An 18,796-nucleotide genomic window follows, 5' to 3' on the forward strand; every position below is an offset into this window, starting at 1 on the left:
TCGTTTTCATAATACATTACAAATTCCTCAATGGCTGAAACACAGAATGTCACCTGATCTGTTCCAGTCAGAGGGGCAGTGGGTTCTAATCACCTCTCTGCTGAATGGGTGTGCTTTCAGGAGATGCTGCTCACCTGCTGCCATGAATAGACCCATGGGCTGTGATGGCCTTCGTTATCTTTTACCCAGATACTGTTTTCCAGGGAGGTCACATTCTGTACCAACAGCTAATTTCAGTTTGAAAATTAGAATTTTTGCAAGGGTTTACTTACATATATAAATTGCTTGTGAGCAGTATGAGAATGTAGCATTGGAACTAAGAGCAACTTTCAAATTGCTTGAAATCATCTTCTATGCTTAAGCTAGATTTGCATTCACATCCAAAAGTTCAACCCATGGCACTGTCAAGCTGAAATAGGGATGAATTTGTTTAATAACACATATCACACATATTTGGGAATATGAGCAAAGATAATGACCTATTCAGAACATCTACCTGTATGTCAGATTCACTTGCAGAGGGAAATTATTAAGAGGTAGAAAACCACCTACAAAAGTACTTGTCATCCATCTGCTCTAATCTGATGGAATTGAAGTGCTGAAAGAGCTCTTGCATACAATTATAGCTAATGTACAATTTTAAGTCATCTAGATTTATTTTAATATTGTGTCATTAAAGCTGTAAAAGGGGAGGGGAAGCACTGGGCCTCTATTAAATCAAGGACAAGAAAACACCTGCAAGAAACAACTCTCTGAAAAAATTAATTAGACCGCTTCCCCTTTGAAATTATATAACTCTTAACTGTGCTACACATAGAAATGCAAATGGATTGTGGAGCAATATCCCCATGTGTGCATTTCAAATACTGGTGAGCACTTCCTCATGTGAGTACTGAAATCAATGCAATTATTTGCATGATTAAATGGTCACTGACATGATTAACAGTGGCATAACTGAGCCCCAAATTAACATTAAGAAATATGTCATGATTCCACCTCTATTAGTATGGGTAGGGCATTGCAGGAGCTGAGTCCCAGTGTGCTGCTGTTCATCATGTGGAAAGGGACAGAACCTGTCCTCAGAGGGCTGAGTTTCTTGGAGTAATCTGGATAGAAAAAAAACCCTTTAGATGATCATGCTGTGGAATCAATACTGAGACACTCTTCTGCATGTTCTCCTTGAAGTCAGTGGGATCATCTGCACGAGTGAGAGGCCTCTGGATTGTGCTCGGGTCTCATTACAAGTCAGCACCTATCTGGCCAACCAGCCAGGAGCAGTTTATCCTATTTTCAGCTAGATAGGGAGTTTTGTATCTCAAGAGCAGCACTATCAGCAGCAAAACTGTGAACTCCTTAGTGAAGATGGATCCTGTGTCTTGAGCTCAAGTGCATTGCAATAAACCAGCTGTATTTGCACCTTAAAAATGCAGTTTTGGGGGATTTTCTGTGGTATAGTAACAAATCCAAATAACCTACCAAGCTGTCATACCTGTTTGATCAAGCAGTAAATGAAATATAACTGCCTGATGTTTGTGAAGTTTTCTAATGATGAAAAGTAGTGATCTGAGTCAATTTTAATCGCTGCCTGTGGCACCCAGTCAACTTGCACAGAACTGGCATAAGGGGAGAATATAAATAAGTCACACAATATATAAGGGCAGTGAGAGGTGAAAAGGAGAGAGGTTATTTTGAATTTAACATTTGATTAATTTTAACTTATTTGTTGAAAAAGCACAAGATGATCAGTAGTTCATTCTCTAGTGTTTAATTGGAAAAGAACGGCTGCTTTATTTTCCTTTCTTTATATTGGAGGGAAGACAAAAAAATCCAAATTTTTTTTCACCAGTACTTCTTGTGACATATAGATTTTGTCTGACTAATTAGGGGCAAATAAAGATCCTAAAGAAATTATGCCAATACCTGAAAGGGAAGGACAAAGCCAGATAATCTGCTGATGTGAATTGGAAGAGCTTCATTGGTGACAGTGCAGTTCAGCCAACTGATAAACCAGTTTGGTCTGTGAGAGGAGACAGCTAATAAAACATGAAAATTTAATTATGCTTTCATACCTGCACAATAAGTTTCTTTTTTATGAACATGAGTTGGTTTTGCTCATGCAAATACTCTGCAATATCAGTGAGTTGTCTTAGGTGAATAAAAGCATGTCAGCATCAATAAGATTTTTAAGATGTGAGGCATTATTGTTGAAACAATATGAGCAATGCTCTGTGCTAGTTTCCATGTGAACCATCAGAAAGAAGAAATATGTTGGTAGAAGTGAAAAGACCTCTTAGAAACGCTGCTCCAGAGCTCTGGAATTAATTATTGACTTTTTGGTAACATGGCCCGATTCACAATCAAGTACTGTGAGCTACAAGAATTTCTTTAGCACTGATAAAGTTTAGGTGAACTGAAATGTGGTGCTCTAGATTCTAGGTGAGAAGTTCCTGCTGGTTTAAGTAGACCCATGGGAAATGAAGCACAAGAGCAAAACCCATGTAAGCAACTTATTTCCTGCAGATTTCAATCTAATTTTTTCACTGTTGTTACGCTTTAGGTCCCCTTTTTACATTCACCACTCGTATTATTTGCTTCACGTATCTGTGACAAAAGGCATCTTTTAGGGGTTGCAGAAGGCAAGAACAGGTTTTATGTAATGTTATGGGTATGAAAATGCTGTTTAGGGTGAGTTGGATGCCTGACTGCCGAGTGACCTCCAGTGGCCTTGTTCCTGCATCGCAGCCCACTGGGGGAACCCCAACCAGCCGTGAGCAGCGCAGAAAACTCTGACAGGGGCTGAGTCATGTAGGTAACATCTGGTTGTATTTGATCCAGCACCACTGAAAAAGACTCCAAGCAGGAAATTCAGGCTGGAACTGAAAGCATTTTGAGTGACTAAATGGACCAGTTCTTACCTTTTACTTACTGTGCAGTGTTGACAATGCTTCCTACTTTATTCACTATTTTTTCTGATTTTAGGAATATCTGCACGACAGTAGTGGTGTATTTTCATGACTCTTTAACATCATTTTGCAGGTATGACTCTGACGGCCACCTGACTAACGCAACCTTCCCAACAGGGGAGGTCAGCAGCTTCCACAGCGATGCTGAAAAACTGATACGAGTGGAACTTGATACTTCAAACAGGGAGAATGTCATCACAGCCACAAACTTCTCAGCTACCTCTACAATATATACTTTAAAACAAGGTAATAAAAGCATTTCTGTTATTCCTTCTCTAATCACTGTGTTTTGAACCCTAGACATTACTGCATTCTTAACTGTTGGCCAAGAAAAAAGATGTTAGAATTAGTTCATTTGGTTCTTCCGTGCTTCAGCACAAACAGCTACAGTTCTCCTGGGCTACCAGTTAGAAACAAGCTGCAAGTGAATTCTTCTTCTCCTAGAAGAATCACGTGAATAAAATCTAATTATTGAAATCTGTCATGTCTCCAGGCTTTACATGCTACTTTCTACTCCAGTATTTGGAGGACTTGGACTAGCCTGTAATACACTGAGCTTTGTTATTCTAAGAAATGCTCCCCAGAAGAATGACAGGTTCCACTGACATTTGAGCACTGAAATGCCTTGTTTGGCCAATACTGTGTATTCTTTCTGGTAGTTCTGTGACCTGGTGACAGCACTTGTAGGAAGGGGGAGAACATGGCCCACCTCAGCTAGTGGCTGCCTCGGGGCTTAGATTTTCACTCAACCCCTATAGACATCTCAGTATTTCCCTGGTAATATCATATATATTAAAAAAAAAAAACCCAACAACTTTCTACCTAATGGAAGTGCCCCACTGTCCTTCTCCAGATTTTTTATATAGTTTAATCGATCTGGGGTCTTTTGTTCTGGTTGGGTTTTTTTGTTGTCAATGGATTGCTCAGGCTTTGACAGAGCGGGTGCTGGGAAATAGCTCTCTGATGTCTTTCTAGGTCTTGTATAGAAAAGCTTTGTAACTGAGCACATCACAGAACTTTTCTTTCTCTCAAGTTTTGATCTGTAAGAAAAAACTAGAAAGAACTCATCTCACAAGATACCCCTCATTCCTCTTTACTATTATGTGGTAGAGACAGCACTGCATAAATAGAATTATATTGTTTTGTCACCTATTAGGCTTTGTCCAAGTGACTCTATCTGCTGTCTGCATCATCTACTGTCTGATCTGTCCTTAAATCTGAAACTCTTCAAAGTTGGTAAATTATCAAAGTTCATCTCAGGAAAGTGCTTGCAACACAACAGGCAGTGCCAGAAATTAACAGCTCAAGTTATTATTTTATGTGTCATATAAGTTCAAATCATTTGCATGTTTACATATCTCTGAGAAACTAGCACAAAGCACCCTGTGAACAGCCAGTCAGGTGTGGTATCCTTACATCCAATTATTTTTGCTTTCTGGCATACCCTTCTGTTTTCCTTGTATTCACATCTCAAGAGCTGGACCAGTTACTTCTGTGTGGACGAGCTCTAAGAAAAGGGTGCTTTGGACACTCCCTAGTTGGTGTGAGTTCAGAGAGGAGGAGTTGCACTGCTCGGGCAAGGGAAAAGAGCTCCAGCTTCATATACTCTTAGTGGAGACCTGCTCTGGACCCTCCACATATTTCAGGTAGTTTTGGGGAGGAGAGGGAGGCTGTGTTGGGTCACCCCAGCTCCCTTAACAGCCCTCTGTGGCACAGTCCTGAGCCTCTGGAGCTGCTCACTGTCCCACTACTGCTGATCCATTAATTTTTCTGCCAACAGCCACTTCCCAGTCGGTCTGTAGCACCAGACTTCAGCCTTGTGACTGATCATCCCTGTGCCTCAGCCCAGGGTTCTGCTGCTAATGGGGAAGAGGATGAGCTTTTTGTACAGTGACACAGGGAAAAGGGACAGAATGAGAGACTAGCTGTCATCCTAGATATTTGGAAAACAGCTTTCTTGTTTGACCTCAGATACTCCTGCAGTTGTTCAAGCAGTACATTTTCCTACTGGGATCTGCAACATGCTTAGATCATCACAATATCAGCAGTCAGTACTCAGCTTATGGTTTTGCATACTTTTCAGCTGAAAGCAAAAATTCTTTATTCCTGCTGCAGGAAACCTTTACAATGGAAGTCATTGGGCCAAATGTAATAAAAAGCTCTTCAGACTTAGGAAGACCTGGAGGTTACAGCTTGCAAAACTCACACTGTAGTTGGTGTTCATCTCTCTGTAACCTCCCTGGGTTACAAACTGTTGTACCTAACATTTGGTTTATAAATCTGGAGATCTGATCCTCTCTCTGTTCCCTGATTTTTGTTGTTTTTTGACAGATAACACCCAGAACATCTACCGGATCAGCCCAGATGGGTCTCTGAGAGTCACCTTTGCCAGTGGGATGGAAATCACGCTTAACACGGAACCTCACATTCTAGCAGGGGTTGTCAGCCCCACGCTAGGGAAGTGCAATATCTCCCTTCCTGGAGAGCATAACTCAAATCTCATTGAATGGAGGCAAAGGAGGGAGCAGACCAAAGGCAATATCTCCACATTTGAAAGAAGGCTAAGGGTAAGGCTTTCTCTTGTGTAAGTGCAGTGTTCCCTTTGGAAGTCATTGAACTAAAATCATGTTGAAATGTTATACTTTGTAAGAATGAAAATTTTGTATCAGTGGTGGGCCCCAGCCATGAATTTCAAAACCAAACTCCTCCAAAAGTCTCAGGGATGTTTGATCTCTGTTTGACTTTGACTGTAAGATTTGACCTTAAGGCATAATTACTTCTTTTCTTCCTCTTCTTTTTCAACTAAGAACTTAATTATGGATTTGGAAGAAACTGTGAGCAAAGGGCAGTGCATAGTTACTCTGGTACAGCAGCGAAGTTGGAGCCACATTTTGCCTCTCAGATCTATCAACCCTCTTGATTCTGGGGGAGCAAGGGGTGCCAGCTGCTGCCCAGGGCGGAGGCTCTGGCAGGATACACTTTGGGTCCTGGCCACTGTCTTTCCTTCGACTCAGAGAGATGTAGAGCCTCCCTGTGTATCCAGACGGGCTGTGTGTTAATTCTCCCTCTGCCACATGCTCTCAGACCCCCAACTCTCTCTGGCTGGGTTGCACCACAGCTCCAAGAAAGACTTGCTTTAACATTGCATCGTCGGTTTATTTTTACCTGTGAGTACAATGACAGATGGTCAACATTTAGCATTTAATTACATAACACCATGGCTCAGTGAGATTGCTACTTTGCTAAACAGGTTTTTTATTCAATCAGTTCTGGTTTTCACATGAATACCACTTAAAATGCCTGTACCAATAGTACAACTGAGGCTTTGGCCTTAAAAATATTGTATTATTGACTATAACCTTTCTGGATAGGAATCATGCCTGAAGACCTGTTAGTTCTTAAAATATAGAGATAGTTATTATAATCTCTGGATTGTCAAAACCACCAAAATCAACACCATCTCATTTTGAGATTCTGAGATACTATAGATTTTTTATAAGTGTACCATCTGTTTGCTTTTCAACTTCTCAATCAAAAATGGAAGACTTGGAAGATCTGACCAGACTGGGCCAGATCATTTACTGTATGTAAAACACCTGTTTGAAAGGACATTGTTCAGATTTAACAGTCACAGTTACTTTTTAGGATCTTGCAAGTGGGCAAAAGCTTCTTTGAGTTCTTCTTGCCCACCTTCTGCCTCCTTCCTCTCTAAATTAGCGTGATGCCTCATAGCCCTGCCTGGGGAGGTGGCTGAACTTGGCACCAGGACAAACATGTTAAGATGGCAGGATCTAAACTGTGGCTTCCTTGGCTCATGTTGCCTACTCAGTTGGAGGCTTTCTGTGTGACTTTGTGCTTAATTAACAGTATGACACATTTTCCTACAAGAATCTTATGTAATACAATTGTAAACAGAAAGGATATAGTCAGTCATCTATTCTGCTTACATTGCCAGGGACTAGTTCATCACTACTACTTCATCTTGAAGAGTTTTACCATTAGTCAGTTTGTATTTTCTGTTGCTGAAATTGATTGCAGTTTCTTTTGCATTTTCACTTGTTTCTATGTGATCTTTAGCACTGCCTGGGAAAAAAAAATAAAAGGAAATTCACAAATTGGTTAGGATTAAATTCTGGCTGGAGGCATAAGATGTTCATTGAAATATTGCAACACTGAAGGTATCCAGAGGTCAACTGGTTGACCTACCTCTGGAATAGACTGTTGGTGGACTAAAGTACTAATGTATTCCTCCTCCTCCTCCTTCACCTTCATCCAGAGAGGGGATGGAAGGTGAAAGACAAGAATAAGAATAATTCTAATGTGCTCATGTCTTTTACTCTTTGTCCTTCTAAAAGTATGCACTAGCAACACAGCTCTTGAACATTGCATTCTTATTTCTGTAAGCTGTGAGGTTTTATACCTATCCAAGATCAAGAGGACTTGCCAATTGTCCCTGGCTGCTCAGAAGGACAAGCCTGTATTGCAGTCCTGACTGTACTGACTTCCTTGGCTGTACTGAGCTCTGGGACTGTTCTGAGAGCTGTCAGGGCAAGGCTGCAGGGAACTTGGTGGGATAGCACAGGTTCCTCTAAAAGGAGAAATTTACAGTGGAAAGGAGGAAAAATGTTAGAATCATAGAATCATTTATATTTGAAAAGACCTCTAAGGTAGTCAAGTCCAATTGTATTCTGCACAAAGGAGACACGGTGTAAATAGGCACAAGAGAAAAGGACAGATGGAATACTTAGGCTGGTAATACCATAAAGAAGGCCTTTGGAGAATAGCAGAAATATCTGGATCCTGGAGTTTATCTTTAGCACTGAGATACCTGCATGGTATGCTGGTGGAATGGAGAGTCAGTGGAGATAGAAGTGCAGCAAAGAATCTACCCAGAGGCAGCTCTCTTTTATCTTTCAAATAATGAAATGGATTTAGGACTTATTGTGGACAGATCCTTGAGTACTGCTGGGAAAAAAAAATAGCATCATTGAAAGTCATTATGCTGGATGAGATTCTGGACAGACCTTCTGAGAACTTTTAGTGAGTTATATTTTGAAAAGAAAGTATTTAAACACTTAATATGCCATGCCTGGCACAATAGGAAGTGTGTTAGAAAGCTTGCAATGTAGGGCAGAAAGAACTATGCTGAACTTTGAAAATATATGTAAAGAAAAGCTCTGGGGACTGTAGAGTTCTCAATGGAAATGAACATACTTGCAGGAACCCTCAGTTAAAGAAAAAAAAACTGGCACAATGGAAAAGTTTTCTGAGAAAGAAAAGCATAGAAATGAGGTATAAAGATGTTACTTAGAAATCAGTCCTGATACCATCAGTGAAACAAACGGCTTTGAGTGCTAAAAGGTATAAATTAGAAGGCAGGTAGCTGGGGATGAGATAAAGGATGACCTACTTGAAGAGAAGAAAGAGAATAAAGCTTTCCCTTCACTGCCTGGTCCTAACTTTTTAAATTCTAATAACAATTAGCAACCATCTTGAAAGTGTGTCACTCTATTAGTATTATTTCCAGTTTTGGAAAGAGGCTGCTGTTAGCATATTCTGAATAATGCTGGAAACATTGGGTTTTAGAAAGTTGGATTTGTGCATGGTGTGAATTCCCTGCTCTGGAAATAGGACAGAAGTGAGAAAGTTAACTGGAATGCTGGAACAGTCATTTAACCTTATCTCAGGGTCTAAATCAATGTGGGAAGCAGAAATTAACCACGAGTTTCCTTTAAGTGAAGAACTGCTTTCCCCAGCGCTTCCTGGATGTATATAAAACAGTCTGTGGGCATGTATGCATTTTATATTAATAATAAATCTATGTACAATCAGGCATTTTAACATCAATCTTAATCCTGCAAGACTTCTTTTTTATCAATTGAACTGCTGCTTTAATTGACTTCTAAAAATGAAGCAAAGACTGCTGTTAAATCTGATGAGCACGATGCATATTAATACACTGATTAGAATGCAGCTCTGCTCCCTCCTGACTTTTGCATAACTTGAGGAACGTGGCATTGGATGCAGTCCAGGTTTTGTAACGGAATGTCTACAAAATTGAAAATTGAATGCTTGGCCAGTCTTACTTATTTTTGTTGTTGTTGCTTTTTAATAACAACAAGAGAAATAATTCACTGGCCTTGGTTCAAAAGTCCCGCATACAAGCTTTGACAGCCACGTTCATTGCTGCACTTAACAAATGATCTCCTTTTATTTACCAGTCTCACAGCAAATTCTAAAGATGGGACCAAGTCCTCTGCCAGGGTGTATGAGTTTGCATTGGCTCAAATCAAAACACAACAAGGAAAGCATGCAATTATCTCATCTGACTTGCAAATCAAGCAGGGTGGACAGGGTATACTTGGAAATATAATCAAAAGAAGTGCATGTTTATGTGATACTTACACTGTAAAATTTCTAACTTAAAAACTAATGGAAGTAGAGTCAACAAATGTTTAAAAATATAGAATAAATATGTCTTTTTACGCACCTCTAACATTATCAAAGTCAGCTGAATTTTTTCCTTATTTTCATTAGCTGGTATTCCAACCTGACATTGTTTTCAGAAACCAGTTTTCCCTGGCTCATGGCAGAACACAAGTTCCAGCCACTCTCTGGGGGCTCCTTACTATGGTTTATGTATCTTGGAGGAGTCATTTCATGAAGCCACTGGGATTTGAAATCAACTTGTCAATAGCAACATTGAGATGAGTCCTCCTACCCATTTATGATCCTGTCTTGCCTTGAGAAGGGTGTTAAACTTAACTTTAATATAAAAAAGTAAACGAATGAGACATAAAATGTGCAATGTAAGGGAAGTATTTTAACCTTATTTTTAACTCTGTGAGTTTTCAATTCCTGCTGCTTTCCACTTTGCTTCTAATTCTGCCTCTGTTTTGTTTCCATTCTTATTTGTTGTACAGTCTCTGAAATTCAGATTGCAAGCAATTTGTATTTGAGGCTTTTCTTTCTCCTAGCTGCATTCCAAAATGATAGTAATAGCAATAAGAACATTAAACATGTACATAGAACATGAACGAATATGACATAGGGTACACCTCCTGTTTGCTTTCCAGTTATTTTGCCACCAAGAGGATATTTTTTCAGAAATTTTAAGAAGTTTGTTGAAAAATATATTATATTAAACTTAAACCATCAGTCTGTATACAAGCAAATGTAGCTGAACTGAGCATCACATTTTACTTGACCTCCTTAACTATCATTAGAGCATAAATTGTAGTAGTTACAGCAGTCTACAGGGGTATATAGGTATTTTACAGCTATTGTAAATGAACACTATTAAAGTTAGACATGTGTGTATATAAAACTCCAGAAACTGTAGTTGAAGAAAGAACACTTGCTCCTTCTAGATTCTCAGATTATTTTGTATCTAAAAACAGAAAGAGGAAGGAAAAATAAATGTTCATTCTAATTACATGTTGAATTTTTAACCAGGGTTTATTAACCATTTACTTCGTGGCTATACCTCCAGGTCTCAGAGAGGAGCAAGCACTGAGTTTGCTCTGTGCTTGACACCTGCACTGGCATTGTCTGTGCTGTAAGGAAGTTATTCATGAGAATAGAATGATCAGATAAAATGTGGTAGATTAATGCAACAAGCGCATTGAGCATTGATCTGAAAATGACATGTCGATGAACAATATTTTATGGCTCCCTAAATTATATATCTGATTTAAATGGTGTTTAATGGAGATTTCCAAGTGGCTGAATGATCTAAGGAGGCAGATGATGATAGCACTGGATAAATGTATTTTGTCTTCATGAATCTGAGTTAGTTTTGAGCTTGATTTCAAACTGAGCATTGGACTGTGTTCCATCTGTCAGACACAGCCAGTTGCTGGTCCCAGATGTGGTGAGAACTGCAACAAGGAGTGTGACCAGTACCAGGCATGGCTGCTGCTGGCCTCCAGGAGTCTGGCAGTGAGGGGGTTTTGTGAGAAGCATGAGGACACTGGTGAGCAGGGTCTGCAGGGGCTGTGAGCACAGCTCTGCCCTTTGCAGTACAGGATGTGTCCTGGGCTGTGAAGGCTGGCCCAGAGCAGAACCTGACCTGTCAGTGTTAACAGAGTAGATAGATCTTACTTTGTGGGCTTAGCTACACATTTATGGCTGGAATCAAGAATTTCATCCATCTGAGAAGAAAGAAGAAAAATTCAGGCGAAGGTGAAAGCAGAGGTGAGGGCTTAGCACATAGAAACATCCTGTAATGCCAAATATAATAATAGTGAATGCAAGCAACAATTTTCTTTTTGGTCCTTCTGTTTCTCATCTGAATCTTTTCTGTTTTCTTGTCTTCAGTAAGGCCCAACTCACGGTGTTAAACCATTGCTCACTTTGGTTAGGGCTGAAACAGAGATGTCTGTGTCGGGTGTACTTAGGATGCATTGTGTTCTTACCATACTTTGTGTTTAGACCCACAACAGAAACCTGCTCTCCATTGACTTTGACCACGTAACCAGAACAGGGAAGATTTATGATGATCATCGAAAATTCACTCTTCGAATTATGTATGACCAGACAGGACGCCCCATTTTATGGTCTCCCATCAGCAAGTACAATGAAGTCAATATCACTTATTCACACTCTGGATTAGTCACCTATATTCAAAGAGGAACCTGGACTGAGAAGATGGAGTATGATCCAAGTGGGAACATCATTTCCAGAACCTGGGCAGATGGTAAAATATGGAGTTACACATATCTAGAAAAGGTAAATTATTTTAAAAGTGGGGTTTGTACCAAGGCAAAAAAAATATTTGGGTTTATTGAATTGTATTTATTTATTTTATTATATTTATTTATTATATTTATTATATTTTGATCTATGTTATAATGCTGCCTCTTGCAAGAGTATTGAAGACTTCTAAAAGAGAAAATGCATAGAATTACATAACTAGATAAAAATGTCTCTGGATATGCTCAGACCTACATGTCACCTGCTCAAACCTGACACAGTTTAGTTCTGAAGTAAGTTATCAGCACCTCAGGTTTGTTTAATTGGTAGGTCAAAATGACTTTCTGGTCTCAGTCCAAGTTCAAGTGAACAAAAGACAGCCTAACTGCTGAAAATCTTGTTGCTACTCTGGATAACAGTCAGAAAGATAATAATCCTGAAAGAGACTTTTTTCTCCCCACAAACACAGTTCTTTTAAGCCAAAATTAGGAGCCCATGAGCACAAGCTTACCTATTCAATGCTGTATTTTAAACAAGGGATTGATCCTGCAAGGAGAAAGCTTACTGCAGTATATATGGGGGCCATTTGGAGGGCAAATATTAATATTGAGTTATTATGATGACTTCAGATCTAAATTCCCTGAATATTGTAACTTCCATGTATGTCTAGAGGCAATGGTCACAAAATGTGGAGATAAATATTGTACAAACCAAGGAGGAACATCTTCATCTGTAGTAACATTTTGTTTGGTCTTGTCTTTCAAAACTAGAAAGCCGGTCTGTATTTTTAAAGCTTTCAGAAGTCAGTGCAAAACTCATATTCAAAGGTGTTTTTTTTTTTAAATAGCAACATCTTGGACTATCCAATTCACCCTGAGTTGGCAGAACAACTTCTCTGGACCTGTAAACCACAGGAAAAGGCTATGGGGGTTTGGGAGCAGAAGAGGCAACTTTGATAGGAAATCCACACAGGAAATCCAGTGACTTTGAAGTTACTTGTATACTAAAGAGTTCCACATGTGTATTTTTAAGATAAACTGTGCTGTACTTATTTTGAATGTATTTAAGCTTGATCCTCAAAAAACTTCCACCTAACCTAGGGAAAAAAAATGATCAAGAACTGGAAAATGCATAAAAATGTGATTCCTCCTTGTCTGCATGCAGTGTGGTTCTTGCATATATTAACAAGACTGACAAACCCCAGGAACTTCAGAAGTTTGTTTCAGATAAATTTGTCAGGGATTTTTTTTGCCTGTATGCTCTTTTGCAAATTACAAGTAAACAGGCATTTTGTACAGTTTTCAAATATTTGGGCAATGTGCCTTTTGGAGGAATCTCTTATTTTTTCCCTTAGACCTAATAGAATGTAATTTTGGAAAGATGTATGTTTCTTGTCTTTCCAAGCCACTTTGTCTGTTCTTAGTTTATGATGAGCTCATTAATACAGTCATATAACTTCACACTGTATTCTAGAATTCTGCACAAAAGGCCAAATCCTGATTTTGTAGAAGCAAGTGGCAAAAGCTTACTGGTTCAGGTAGCAGCTTGGGTAATACTGAAATTTGCCATTAAAGTTATGGAAAGTCATTCACACCATGAACAATAATCTCCCAGCTATTTAATATACTTTAGTGACTGTTGCTTCTTGTACCAAAAAAAGATGAATTTGCTGTCAAAATTAGACACTGAAATATAACTTTGTGGCTCCATTAAAGTCAATAACTCATGGTTTTAATTATGTAATGATTGCTAAAGGTTGTCTGAAACCTTGCAAGACCCAATAATTCTTTATAAGAAAAAAAAATCAATTGTATAGGTTGCTTCCAATGTGTAGTTATTCAATTTTTTGTTTTTATCACTAGATGAGTTAATTGCACATCTTCAAAAATCTCTGCCCTTTACAAAATTAGCTCAAGTAATTAAGGTTTTTAAAAGCACTACAATATTAGCATTGTAAATAATTCTTACTGATGAGATTCAGTTCCTCTTGTTTGGTCACTTTCCTCAATTCGTTAATGCTGTTATAAAATCTCCTGAATACTCCAAGCTCACTTCCAAATTTTGGCTGACAAAACAGATGAGTGTCTGTGTGTGTCTGTTGGACAGAAATGACATCTAGTGGTGATGCTCAGCATTTGTCTATTCCCAGCAGAGCTCTCAGTAATTGGCCACTGGCTGTTTGTCTTGATACACCATACGGCATCAATCATTATGTGGTTGACCAGGCTCTGGTTGCTTTAATAAAAGACAGATTTTTAGATGTTTTATGAGCTACCCTCTGAAATCCTTTAAAACAATTAGAACCCAATTTGTACAGAGTTGAAAAATCTATTGTAATATTATCAGGATGAATAGGAAATTAATTTTCTTTTCTCTTTATGATATCCTCTATTAGGCTTGAAAGGATACTCAGTCTCTAGCCCTTGTACTGTCTATCTTTTTACTATCCTGGACAGTAGTGAAAAAGCCACAAAGTGCTGTGAAAACAGTACCCAGGGGCACTAAAATTATATTGGGGATGTTTCTGATCTTGTTATTCATACTCTGTCAATGGCAGACAGCTTAAAAACAGGCATGGGAGCAATATATAGGGAGAAGCGTCACAGCAGTGCTAGGAGAGAGTTCAGCCAGTGGTTTACTGCAGACTGGAGACTCTTGACTGAAGGCAGAAACAAAATAAACACAGTGCATATTGGAAATGGTTGGTGGAGCAGCAGTAAAGTGATCAGAAAATGCTCAGTGTGAAGGTCTGTCGTCACCAGTTGGCAGAGGGTGACCTGGAGTGGCATATGTTGGTGCTCTCTGGCTGCTGTACAGGTGACAGATGTCTTTTGCCAAGGGCAGGAAGAGACACATCTTGGGCAGGCAGGGGGCTGGGGGTGCAGAGAGGATGGCCAAGGCTGACCCTATCTCTGGCCCTTTGAATGGGCAGTTGGTTTATTTGTCAGAGAAAAGTGGATCAGGGCCAGTGTTACTTAACACACTGCAGGGCTGATCTTATGGTGGTTTTCTTCCCAGAGAAGATTTTTGAGCTTAGAGGTGAAAAGATCCTGCTTTTCTGATTTCTTTCCCCAGTACTCTGTGACAAAGTAGTCACGCTGTTCCATGTAAGACTTTGTTTTGCATGATGTCTCAGTCCTGCAGAAACCTGACAAATTTGCTTATGTGTCTGGTAGGTTTGAGCTGTGGGCTAGGAGCTGGGCAGTGTCAGTGCTCCAGCACAACTCAGACAAGGCAAGGAATGTGCAGTGGTCTGGTCCAGCCAATCCACTTGCTGAGCTGGGGGAAGGCTACAGAATTGCCCCATATATTATCATTCTGTGTTTACATTATCTTTGTTTCAACAGTGATTGTTCACCAGCCGACTTGTCCTCTGTGACACTGTGTCCTTACATGGTGGGTGGGAAGGTGCCCAGAACCCAAACTTTAATTATCAATAGAAAAAGTCTGCTGTGCTTGCACATTCATCTGCCAGACAAGCAAACCAGATTTCATTAACCAGCCACAATTAACCAACACAGGGCAAATACCAAGTATATCTGCATAGAAATTACATTCTTTGTAAACATTAAAAATAAACAATAGAAGTAGTCATGCCAAAGAATCTGCTGGGTATTATCACCCATCTGTAAGCATGGAGATATTATGAATTCTGGGGCTATGTGTATTTAACGGAAGATACACAGGACAAGGTCTAGGTCTGTGCTGGAGATAAACAGAATGCCAATAAAAGCTAAACACCTTGTACATGCACAAGGTTTTCCCTTTCCAGCTCCTCTAGACACATCTGCTGGTGCAGATGCTCTGCCTGTGTGTGAGGAAGAGGTTCCCTCTGTTTTTGCTTCCTGAGAGGATGCCCTAAATATTTCAAAGCAACATAGCAAGTCAGCATGAGGCTGAAAAGCTACTGAGAGCCACATCTGCCCTCCAGTTAGGAGGCCCTTTCCTCTAGACTTACTATGATTCTCCTCCTGTTTTGTACCACCTTGCTGGCCAGGTGTCCTGAAGCTGAAAGCTTCACTTGGAATCATACAAACAGTAAGAACAAACTACAAGAGTGAGTGGTTGTTTCAGCATTTCCATAACCTTGGGGCGCTCCCTAGCTGGATCCCCAGGTGCACGATGCGCCCCTTACCATGCCCTTGCTCTTTGGTTGCAGTCCGTGATGCTCCTGCTGCACAGCCAGCGCCGCTACATCTTCGAGTACGACCAGTCGGAGTCGCTGCAGTCGGTGACGATGCCCAGCATGGTGCGGCACGCCCTGCAGACCATGCTGTCCGTGGGCTACTACCGCAACATCTACACCCCTCCGGACAGCGGCGCCGCCTTCATCCAGGACCTGGCCAGGGACGGGCGGCTGCTGCAGACCCTGTACCCCGGCACGGGCCGCAGGGTCCTGTACAAGTACACCAAACAGTCCCGGCTCTCCGAGATCCTCTACGACACGACGCAAGTCACGTTCACCTACGAGGAATCTTCTGGGGTTATTAAAACAATACATTTAATGCACGATGGGTTCATCTGTACCATCAGATACAGGCAAACAGGTTTGTCTAACCGTGACTACCTTGCTGAAGTTTTTTGACTCCCTAAAATGTGACACTCATTCCTCATTCACAACACCCTGATCTTGCACTTACCTGGCATGAAATTCCATTATTTTTATGTCTACAAGTTCTTCTATTTTTATGTTTCACTAGAAAAATATGTGTGTATATCTCTGTGTCTGTGTCCATAGGTGAATATAGCTGTCCCACTTGAAATATAGTTTTCTTTTTATTGCTTGGTATAGAATAGCTCTTAGAATGTTTTGTTGTTTTTATTCCTCTGTGTGGATATTTGCTAAATACTAAATCAAGTTAGTTTATTGTTTGCATTTTCAAGTTTCCCTGTTTACACCATAATATAACATAAATTCTAAAGGACTTCTTATATGAGGAAGGAAATCAAAATGTGAAATAAATTTAGTTTAGAATTATCTTGTAAGTAAATAGAAATCATCATTATGAATAAAACAGCATTTGTTTAAACAAATATTAATAAAATATAAATTATTTGTAGAGCAAGTATTAATAAAGGTTTGTGAGAGAAAAATCTAACATATTCTTGGTTAATGGTATTTTCCAAGATAGCTAAGGAGTAGTAAGGCTAAAGGGCACACCTGAGGTCATGTTCTGTCTGTCCTAAATCTGTTGGGTAAGTAAACCAGGGGCATAATTCATTATTTTTCTTGGTTTTTCTCTTTCCTGTATTTGTTTTGGACAGGTCCACTTATTGGTCGCCAAATCTTCAGGTTTAGTGAAGAAGGGCTTGTAAATGCCAGATTTGACTACAGCTATAACAACTTCCGTGTCACGAGCATGCAGGCGATGATCAACGAGACACCTCTTCCCATAGATCTGTACCGTTATGTTGATGTTTCTGGCAGGACTGAACAATTTGGAAAATTCAGTGTCATTAATTACGATTTAAACCAAGTTATAACCACCACTGTGATGAAGCATACCAAAATCTTCAGTGCCAATGGTCAGGTGATTGAAGTACAGTATGAAATTCTCAAGTCCATTGCTTACTGGATGACGATCCAGTATGATAACATGGGTCGCATGGTGATCTGTGACATACGTGTGGGTGTGGATGCCAATATAACGAGGTATTTTTATGAATATGATGCTGATGGTCAGCTCCAGACTGTGTCTGTGAATGATAAAACCCAGTGGCGCTACAGCTACGACCTTAACGGAAACATCAACTTGCTGAGCCATGGGAACAGCGCACGCCTCACTCCTCTGAGATACGACCTGAGAGATCGCATTACCAGGCTTGGGGAAATTCAGTATAAAATGGATGAAGATGGTTTTCTCAGGCAAAGAGGCAATGAGATCTTTGAGTACAACTCTAATGGTTTGCTGAACAAAGCATATAACAAAATGTCTGGCTGGACTGTGCAATACTGTTATGATGGTCTTGGAAGACGAGTCGCAAGCAAATCAAGCCTAGGACAACACTTACAGTTCTTTTATGCTGATCTCTCCAACCCAATAAGAGTTACTCACTTGTACAATCACACTAGCTCAGAAATAACATCCCTATATTATGATCTGCAAGGTCATCTCATTGCAATGGAATTAAGCAGTGGAGAAGAATATTATGTTGCTTGTGATAACACTGGGACACCTCTAGCTGTTTTTAGCAGTCGAGGCCAAGTGATAAAAGAAATTTTGTACACCCCATATGGAGAGATCTACCAGGACACTAATCCAGATTTTGAGGTTATCATCGGTTTTCATGGAGGACTCTATGATTCTCTTACTAAATTAGTTCATCTGGGTCAGCGGGACTATGATGTTATTGCTGGTCGGTGGACAACACCAAATCACCATATATGGAAGCACCTGAATGATGTCCCACAACCCTTTAATCTCTACTCATTTGAAAATAATTACCCCGTTGGCAAAATCCAAGACGTTGCTAAGTATACAACAGGTAAAATTGTCTGTCTCTCATGAAAACATCTCTAACAAAAATAAAACTCTTTCTCAAACTGTGGAATGGATTCAACATTCTGGAAATCTTTTGCATACAAAAAGTCTCTAATCTTAAATCTATTGAAGTAATTTCTTAAATAGATTGCATCTTACTGAGCTTGATCTGTTTTCTTTAACATTTATGGTAACCAAGAAAATAATTAATAGCTGCTTCTGTTGCTTTTCTCAGTACTAAAATTAGGGGAAGAATGGAAGCAGCTTAATTTGAATTTTTTCTATTATAGATAGAAGGAACACTATTGATTGGAGTGTAGCTATGCTTTGTAACCAAATAATTTCTTTGCTACAAAAAATGCTGTAGCTAGTGCAGGAAACATAAATTGATGTGAAATCATTTCTGCATAGCTAGAATTTCTACAGTCTGCCCTCACTTTTTCTAAGATTTATGAGCCTTTTTGCCAGCATCTTTTTCTTGTTTTGTAGACATTGGAAGTTGGCTAGAGCTGTTTGGTTTCCAGTTGCACAATGTGCTGCCTGGATTTCCAAAACCAGAGATAGAAGCTTTGGGGACAACATATGAACTTCTACAGCTTCAAACAAAAACCCAGGAGTGGGATCCTGGAAAGGTTAGCAAACATTCTCTTCAGCTAC

General features: G+C 39.7%; 1 protein-coding gene across 6 annotated transcripts in view; it reads left to right on the top strand.

Annotated features, from left to right (window-relative positions):
* The window catches only part of TENM1 (teneurin transmembrane protein 1), an 817,608-nt gene that overhangs the window by 792,310 nt on the left and 6,502 nt on the right, over window positions 1-18,796 (top strand). For all 6 annotated transcript variants that reach the window (XR_004419458.2, XM_033072762.2, XM_033072761.2 and 3 more), the window contains 6 exons: window positions 3,037-3,209; window positions 5,295-5,530; window positions 11,397-11,693; window positions 15,817-16,204; window positions 16,923-18,143; window positions 18,629-18,771. Coding sequence is in view for 5 of the 6 variants with exons in the window: in XM_033072762.2 (XP_032928653.1) it covers window positions 3,037-3,209; window positions 5,295-5,530; window positions 11,397-11,693; window positions 15,817-16,204; window positions 16,923-18,143; window positions 18,629-18,771 (2,458 nt within the window). In the remaining variant the exon portion in view is untranslated. The remainder of the gene's footprint in view (window positions 1-3,036; window positions 3,210-5,294; window positions 5,531-11,396; window positions 11,694-15,816; window positions 16,205-16,922; window positions 18,144-18,628; window positions 18,772-18,796) is intronic.

This window comes from Catharus ustulatus, chromosome 14 (assembly GCF_009819885.2).
Source record: "Catharus ustulatus isolate bCatUst1 chromosome 14, bCatUst1.pri.v2, whole genome shotgun sequence".
NCBI lineage: Eukaryota > Metazoa > Chordata > Aves > Passeriformes > Turdidae > Catharus > Catharus ustulatus.